The sequence below is a fragment of the Aspergillus fischeri genome, genomic scaffold, assembly GCF_000149645.3.
Source record: "Aspergillus fischeri NRRL 181 1099437636251 genomic scaffold, whole genome shotgun sequence".
NCBI classification, from domain to species: Eukaryota; Fungi; Ascomycota; class Eurotiomycetes; order Eurotiales; family Aspergillaceae; genus Aspergillus; species Aspergillus fischeri.
The window spans coordinates 356,817-365,967 of NW_001509769.1; the positions used below are offsets into that span (position 1 = coordinate 356,817).

At 47.1% G+C, this 9,151-nt stretch overlaps 1 protein-coding gene across 1 annotated transcript, besides 4 other annotated features; it reads left to right on the forward strand.

Annotated features, from left to right (window-relative positions):
* Positions 1–1,208: 1,208 nt before the first annotated feature.
* Positions 1,209–1,247: a microsatellite.
* Positions 1,248–2,102: 855 nt separating this feature from the next.
* NFIA_024360 (SNF2 family N-terminal domain protein) lies at positions 2,103–5,814 on the forward strand (the record flags this gene model as incomplete). Its single annotated transcript, XM_001263953.1, has 5 exons — positions 2,103–3,396; positions 3,424–3,511; positions 3,574–3,808; positions 3,875–5,326; positions 5,389–5,814. The coding sequence occupies 5 exons, from the start codon at positions 2,103–2,105 to the stop codon at positions 5,812–5,814; spliced, it is 3,495 nt and encodes a 1,164-aa protein (XP_001263954.1).
* A 1,174-nt stretch (positions 5,815–6,988) lies between these two features.
* Positions 6,989–7,738: a mobile genetic element.
* Positions 6,996–7,136: a mobile genetic element.
* Positions 7,738–8,067: a mobile genetic element.
* Positions 8,068–9,151: the final 1,084 nt, after the last annotated feature.

A 9,151-nucleotide genomic window follows, 5' to 3' on the forward strand; every position in this document is an offset into this window, starting at 1 on the left:
GAGGGAGAGTACTTGTCGGCAGCGCTTGCAGCGGTTTCAGTGACTGAGATGGGATTGAGGCCGGTGGACTCAGCAATTGCTGTAACTATAAAGTCCCTGGATTCATCAGGACGAGGGAATGCTGGTTCTGGACAAGCTGCCCAATGGTCCTTGGGACGTTTGTCACTCTATATGAGATCCAGTGTGAGCTGTGTTCTACTCGGCATTCACCAAAAAAGGAGGAGATAGTCTCCTTGTGAGCTTCCAAGGCGGAGAGATTGTCAGGAGTAGAGGGGCACAGGGCAAAGCCAGTCCTTATAGACTGCACTTCTTTAAGCATGGCGCCATTTGGGCCTAGTCCGGCTCGAAGGCTGGAGTAAATTGCATAGGACTGCATGCCCCTAGCTGGATGACCGTCTGGTAGGCGGATAAAGAGGCGGTTGTCTGGGGGAGGCGGCTTAGCAGAGAGTGCGGTCTTTTTGGACTGCCTGTCTGAGGTTTGGGTGTTGTTTGGCTTCTTCGCTTTAGGAATTGGCTTGCTTGAGGTGGAGAGGCAGGCAGCCGCAGCGTAGATTGGCTGATCCAGGCTGGAGGGCGGGCGAGAGGCTGGGGGGGAAGGGGGCTTATAGACAGCGAGGGCAGGAGGGCTGCAGACCTCACTTACATCTATGCCGCTGATAAAGGCATTGAAGTGGCGTTGTGCTACTGCAGCAAGATCCTTGCTCAAGAGGGCGAGAGCTCTCTGCAGGTGCGGTGCAAGACTGGAGGACTGAGCGCGGTGCTTATCCAGGAATGCTGCAATAGGACTGAAGATTTTCTGTCCTTCTGTGGCTGTGGTTGCGGCGGCATCCGTGGACTCTTGAAGAGCTGCTTGTAGGGGCCCTTCATGTCGGGTGCGGTTCTGAGCCACGCGACTGGACGCGTAGGGCGAGGCGGAGTAAGAGACGCCCGTAAGTTATGACACTTAACATTGATGTTGTGTGAGGGAATGTGATGTGTTTGTGTTGCTCAGTGGTATAAATAAAGAGGTCACCTGACTTCTGCTAACGCTATTTGATAGATGAAGCCGAAGATGATGTTGGGGAGAATCAAGGTCTGAGTTTGCAGGTGTCTTCCCCCCTCCCATTTATAGCCGGCGCCCTCGTCGGCACTAAATCATCGGATTACTCAGTGACGAGAAAATGAAAGGAAGATGAAAGATAAACGAAAAATGAGTGAAACACAGGCTCTCGACGATATGGACTTGATGATATGGATTCGATGATATGGGCTCAGTGATGTGGACTTGAAGATGTGGATTCAATGATCTGGACTCAACAATATAGTGCCTGATACCCTTCATCCGTGTCCTGCCACTGCAGGGCTTGACCTTCAAAAGCCCGCACTTCTTTGTCTTATGTGGATTCCAACATAGCAGGCAAAACATACGGAAGTACACAACAGTCAAGATGATAGAGAGTTAGCAGTTTGAATTATAAAGGTGCTCTGCCGCGGCAGGGCCCCTGAACGCAGTGATGATCTAGTGAGAGGAGGTAAAGGCATAGGTGAGACGTCAGCCGCGCAGTGTTGATGTACCAGGTGTATTGATGTCAATGCAAAAAATGACACCAGCAAAAATGATGCTGTAGCATATGTTTGCAGTGGTCAGCAAGAACCACCAGGATGATGAAGGGGCAGATCCGACGGTGTGTAGGAGTGAATAAGTCTTTGTTTCCTGGCCAGCCGGCCAAGCCACGCGCATCTTCCCAACATGAGGGAAACACAAAAAAATATCGTGTATGTCCCCATCTGGTCAGGATGGACAAACACCGCTAACTAACCAGATGTCATAGCACAGTCTTCTTTGACCAGTCTGAATTTTTTGACTCAACCCCCTGACCTTTTTCCTATCCTAAATATGTTGGTATTAGATGCAATCTGCGTGTTAAGACCCTGACAATTCTCATAGCAACATTCCGCTGTTGTTCTTTTTAATCATCCAGTCTCGACGACACGGGTACACAATTCCCGCTGGCTTACTTTTTTACGGTGACGGTGTACGGTATGTCATCCATTCATCTAATCCATGATTAAGACACAGACTGATTCAATGATCTCTTCATTAGGCCACTTGTACGGTAACCATGCAGTCTATCCCAAAAGGAGCAGGTCTTGCAAAGATCTGGTCTTGCTTTCCACAGCCTGGCTCTGCAGCGGATAGGGAAGCTGTGCAGGATCAGCTTACTCAAATTCTCACCACTGATGGCAAGAATTATCTTGATACCAATTTCAACGGACAATCAGCAGTGGAAAGGCTGAAGCGTGATATCGGCCAGATCCTTGATAGGTTGCCAGAATTTGTCCAACGGGCAGCCCGCGGTGGCGGGAAGTGTAAGGACGATGTCATTCAGGCACTCTATCTTATTGCGCTCAATATAGAACAGTCCAAGGGCAGACGCCAGAGGCCTTCTCAGCGGGGGAGCAGTCACGTATCTGATGACATTGTAGAAGGCTCAGGCCTCCGTGACTGCCGGGTGGTCATCGAGTATATCCCTGATCAAAGACAGAATGCTGCCTTTGCGCTCTATCAATTCACGACTAGCGGAGAACAAAATGCCTTCATTAGCACCCGTGACCTTGACTATGAGGTGTTCAAGCAAATACTGGTGCGCCGTTACGGCTACAGCAATGGGATCCATGTACTCTCCTGGTCAGATAAGGGTGAATCATTCTTCATAACCAACCATGACGGTTTCGAGGGCGCCATAACCCTGATGCATCCGGAGATTCGGTTTTGTTTGAACATAGCACCTAGTGAGTTTTTCTGGCCAGGATTATTTGGGATTAGGGGCTTACCATATCTAGGGACCCAAACGCTTGCAATGCCTGATGTGGTTAAGGTCCTTTCAGGCAGTCCTGAACTTAGTGAACAAGTCAGCCCCCATAGAGGATGTTCAACAACAGTAGAGACTGAGAGTTGGGTTACTTCTGACCGGCCTAGGTCAGATGAAGGAGGCAAGCGCAAACGCGAACAGCGTTTTAGGACAGATGATGATGAGGAGGAGGAATTTCTGAGTTGGTCAGACTCAGATGAAGACCCTGACCGCAAACGCAAGAAGCATGCAACAATGAAGGAGCTTCTAGGCATTTCTGATAGTCAGTCCTCTGATGAAGAAACTGGGAGCGAATCAAGCTTTGAGGTGGGTGCAAATAAGAATTCTTATAACTGTGCTAACCCTGATGATCAGAACATACCATCTGGCAGTGAAACTCAAGGGGGCAGTCCTCCACGCAACACCGGGCAAGAGAGTACGGGTCTGGGTGATACAGATGAGAAAAACAACCCACCTCATGGTACGGGTGATAGCCCAACGAAGGGATCACGCGATTCGCCTACTACAGAAGAAGTGGTTTCAAGGAGGTCCACCTATGATGAGGGTTTTGCAATCACTAATTGTTAAATAGGGCCGTCAACCAACAGTGAAGAGTGGCCTACGGGTGACGATGACGAGGAAGAAGAAGAGGACCATGACACAGATAAGCTTGGAACAAAGTAAGGCTCATGAACAACATTTAGTATCTCATGATATGTATATACTTACTATTTTACTAAAGGCTGCGCACGTTTTGCTCCTCATACCGGTTGGAGCGGTCTACTGATGAGAACTGCGCGGCTTTCAGTCGATTTTTCAAATACGAAGATATAGAGGCTGTGCCTAATATGATTACCATCCCTGGACTGAGGAAACCCGTTTACGCATACCAAGCATTTGCCGTCTGGTACATGCTTAAGACGGAGCAGTCGCGTTGTAGGGGTGGCTTCCTTGCTGATGAGATGGGCCTTGGGAAGGTAAGCCTAACTAGTCCTATCATATCTTGAAGTACCACCAGAGCTAACACCTATACCTTGATTTAGACGGTCACACTAATTACACTCTGCATCGTGGGAAGGTGGATTCAAATCATGGTTGCAGAAGTAGAGCGGTCCCGCAGAACCGGTGATGGCAAACATTTACCGGAAGATACTGAATCCAGTGAATGTCCTAGTGCCTCCGCTTTTCCTTGCTGCTGCATATGTGTCCCCAACAGCCCTACGCGAGAGCTCACCTCGCGGTGGAGAGGCGGAAACCTGATCATTGTGCCAAAAAAACTTATCCGCAACTGGATAAAGGAATGGCATAACTATGTGGACCTGGTAAATGAGCGTCTTGCCATGCAGCTTATTCTTGGACATCAAACTCCTAACACAAATGTCCCAACCATGACGATCTATATCAGCAGCCTTCAATATCAAGAGGCACGGATATTCGCCCAAGCACTTGCCCAAGAGGAGGCAGCCAATACTTATGACCAAATGCAACTCAACGAGAGTGCACACGATGCAATCCAGAGATATAATAATCATCAATACACTTTGCCTCCGGATATTGAGCGCTTCGTGGTTCTGACCACTCCGGGGAGCTTTGATGGTCGGGTCAAGGAACCAATGACCGTCAGGGCCCCTGTGCCTAAACCAAGGAAAGGTCGTGGGTCAAAGAGTGCGGATAAGTACAAAAAGATACGAACTGATCTTTGGTGCCGTGTGATTCGAGATGAGTGTCATGAGGAGCGAGGGGAGAAACAAACGTCTAAGATCATGAAATCACTTCTCAAAAGACCTCCCTGCTGGATGGCCAGTGGGACCCCGTTTGACCGCAGCCCTGCCGATCTGGCCGCCTATGTCAGTGTTCTACAAGATGAGACATGGGAAAAGAGTGACACATACCGACACTGCCAATCCTCCGAGCTTAAGAAACTGGGGATGAATTTTATGGCATTGCAATCGAAACCTGAACCAGATATTTCGCCTATCTCAAGCGCCCTCGCCAAAATCCTTGAGACTATTGGGTTTATTCGCAGAACTGCAGAGAGCCAATGGAACGGGAAGCCTCTCATGGATCTCCCACCACATGTCCAGACTGACATTAGCTGCCCACTCACAGAGGACGGTAAGGCTCTGATTGAACGTATACGCAACCTAGCCATGGAGCAGGCACAAGGTGCCCAACCTTCCTCTTACATCCAGTTTAAGAGATCACTATATCGCCTCCGTTTGACAAGTAACCTTCCTGGTCTTGCAGCCCTGTACGAAAATCAAGATAGGCCTAGTGATTTTGTCTGGACTGGAGATGAAATTACTAGAAATGGTTGGCATATTGAGCCAGAGAGATCGACATTTGCTTTAAATCTCGATCGTGTCCTTGAACATTCCACTAAATGGGCTGAGCTATGCAGGCTTATCCGAAACCGGGAGCAGGGCAAGGACGGGAAGCCGAAGAAAATGATTATCATAAGCGCTTTCCCGGTTGTAGTGCTGATCCTCTGGCTGGTACGTTTTCCCTTATTATTAATAGTTGCGGATACAAGAGCATAACTAACCTAGGATCACAGGCTATCCAACGGGAGTTTCCTGAGGAATACCCTCGGGCTATGCTAGCTGGTGTCAAGAACCGGCAGTGTCTGATTGATCTATTTCAGGAATTTGGGACTGGCGAGAAGCCCGAGCAGCAAAGAAATGAAATCGAAAGTCCCGGCATCCTCCTGGGTACTACTAAACTTCTTTCGGTTGGTTTCACCTGCACACGAGCTAATACGGTCGTTCTGTTCGAGCCACAGCTGTCAAGTAATGATGAGGAACAGGCCTATGGCCGTATTCACCGCATCAGTCAGCGTAATCACAGAACGTATGGCTATCGACTGATTGATCCTGATCTGGAAGAGGATCAGCGTATTATGATGCGCCAGGCATCCCGGAAGAAGCTTCATCGTGATGCTACCCAGCAGAGATATGATAACCAAACCGACGCAGACAGTTAAGTACTAGGTGATTTTAAGAAGGCATTAGAAGCCCGGCGTCAAAAACCTCTCATTGATCCCGAGGATCGTGCCTAGGCATTCTGTATTACACTACGTCATTGTTAGACACTATGGTTTAGTTTAGTTTAATTCGCCGCGTACAAGAGGTTTTTGAGTCATGGGTATGCTATAAAGAAGACCTGGCCCTTGTGGGCATTCTCTCCTTATTCCTTTCATTCTTAGCACTTTATTCAAATATCACCACATCTTTAATTTGTTTAGGCGATGCTCTTTAGTATTAGCCTTCTTTTTTTTGTCTTTTCTTATTTTAGTTTATCCTATTCTTTGATAACACCCACACGGGCTCCTGATGCTTTGTTCTATATATATATAAGGCATTAGTCTTTGTGCACGTTTCGAGTCTCATGTTTTTTGACTCAGATCCCCCCCTAACCCGCCCCCCATGGGCCCTCGCACCCGACCGGGACCACATAGTGACATATGAATTACCATTCAAAGGTTTGAAAGTCTCTTTGCCTGCATATCTACTGGATTTAGAACTAGAAATCTTTGTTATATTGCATCTCGAAAGATAACGTAATCCACCACCGAGCCGATCAAACCCCCCGAGCCGATCACCCCTTTCGAATTCCACAAGACTCGATAATTTGAAGCTATCCAACACAACCAAACAACGCGTTTTTCATTGAAACTAGCTAGTATAGCGTGTAGGGCACCTAACTCTAGTATGTCCGATAATAAAGCAATTAGAACACCTTGGTGGAGCGCGTTTTGGGGGTTCTAAAGGTAAAGGCGCGGAATCAACGGATGACCCCAACCTCATTACCTTGCTCGTTTCTTGCCTGGATAAGATCCTTAGCTTCCTGTATACAGTCCTTCATTAGGAGTCATCTGGCGTCTGGATCGCTTCCTTTTCTGCTTCTCTTTCTCATTGGCTAAGCGTAGATCGTGATTCTCCTTTGCAAGAAGAGCTGCGCTGTGCAGAGCAATCTCACAGCCCTTGATAAGCTGCTCTAGTGCTCGTTTTGAAGGCGAAGATGGGCTGTGAGATCCTTGCTTAAGAGGCTTCTTGATTGAGGAGGCTTGCTTGCCTAATTGTAGGATATTATGAGGTGTTGCAATTGTAGAATTTGAAGACTGACTCCCTAGAAGAGGGGGGTATCAAGGCGAATATGAAGCTGGTTAAGTATCCTTTCTGGATTAAAAGGAACAATTCCAGCCGCTAGGAAGCCATTCTTGATATTCCCAGGCTTGAACACATCGCCATGAGCTTCTGGATATGCTTTGAGGAAGTCTAATTTGTCGATAGAGTTGTATCCTCCACATCTAGGGGTTGTAAGAGATGGGATGAATGGGCAGGCATACAGATAGCCACGATATTGTTATCTCTGCATGCTTTATCGAAAGCAGGTGTTAGATGGTTCCCATGACCATCTAATATAAGCAAGCGATATCGTCCAATTGTACGCGACGTTGTTGCAGGAATAAAGACTTTTGGAAGCCATCGAAGGCCTATCTCATCCGTCGTCCACCCATTTTCACTGACCTCAATCCGCCAATCAGATGGTAAAGCATAGTCTTGATACCATCCCTCTATATGAACCTTCCCGTTGAAGATTATACAGGTAGGGATAGACCAGCCTTTCGCATTGATACACTCAATCGTTGTAACCCACTCACGATTACCTGGCTGTAAAAGATGAGGTTTCCCAGGCATATTAGATCTAGTAACTACCTTAGTAGTTGCAATCAGACCCATTGCGAAGCCCCTTTCATCGAAATTGAAGATATCATCCTCCAGTATTCCGTGTTGGGATATGACCTCATGGAGCTGATCAAACCATTCTTGGATCACCTTTGGATCTTCGCATTTCGCTCGCTCGTGATTATATCTCCGCGAATATCGGCTTTTGATCTCTGGCCGCGCTTAATGAACTTGGTGACCCAATTCTTTTTAATAGTAGGAGGGGAGGTAGGATCCCGCTGAGCAAGCAAGATATTGGCCGTTTCATGTTAATGAGAAGGCCTAGGAGGGCATCCCCGCTGATCCATGGAAAGAATCCATTGTAAGACTGATTCCTCTTCATTGAGAGTCATTTTATGGCCATTGGCGCGCTTCCCAGTCCGATAATTGCATCCATTGATTCGACCGTAGAGAGTTGTATAAGGAACATCAAAGACAGCAGCTGCGCAACGAATATTTGAAATGTCTTTCTTCTTTAAAGCAGAAATTGCTAAGAGAATCCTTCCCTCTTGTTCCACCAAGTTTTTTGATGTTTTACGCGGTTTTGGTGGCATAGTGGCTGTTTGAATAGTTTCAAATATGAAGTCTGGTGGAATTCGAAAGGGGTGATCGGCTCGGTGGTGGATTACCGTCCCCGATCACCTGACGAACGGTCTCACCTGACGAACGTTTTTCAAGGTCAACTAGAGTATAGAAATAAAGCCATACAGCCACAACGAAATGATAAAATGATTGAATTTTTTGATGGAATAAAATACAATATATGAAAAAGATATCTAGCTAATTTTTGATGTTGCGAAACCGCTGGGGATACGGAAGCCGTATTTGCCTTCCACGACTGTTTACAGCAATAGGTCCCTCTTCCACTTCTTCCACATTTTTCTTTTTAATAGCTTCTTTTTTATTTGCTGTATTCGGCACTGCGGCCTTCTTCGTCTCTTTATTAGCATGCCTGATATCATTTTGAAGCTGCATAGCAGCTTGTTTTGTGGCCTTCTCCTCTTCTTTCTGGCGTCTCTTTTCCTCTGCTTCCTGTATCCGCACACTCTTAATAAAAGCCCTTGTTCTTTTTCGTTCTTCAATTAAGCGTTGTTTCTCTTCCTTCTCCTGCTGCCTGCGTATCTTATCCTCCCCCTTGGCAACCTTAGCAAGGCGTGCTGTTTCCTCCTTCTCTGCTTGAAGGCCCCGCGCTTGTTGAGTCTTCTTAGGGCTGTAAAAGATGGCATTCCCATCTTCTGGTGCTTGAAGTTGAAGCTGTAAAGGCTTCCCACGCTGTCGCCTCTTCTGCTCATTTCGTAGGGCATTTTCTAGGCCTTTACAGCGTGTTTTGACAAGGATGTTCTCCGTGGAAAGATGCATTATTGTATCATGCAGTTTCCGCACTTTGACATCATAAACATTAGAAACAACTTGCTCCAGAAGCTTCTCAATGCGACGCCAGTCTTCTGCCTTCAAGACAGATTGCGTAGACTCACTAGAAGAGGGTCTTTCGTCTTGTTTCCTGGTGAAGCGCGCTAAAACAACCTCTGGATTCCAAGGGTTTAAACCAACAGATTCCCATGCACTGTTGATATTTTTGCTTGAAAAAGCCTT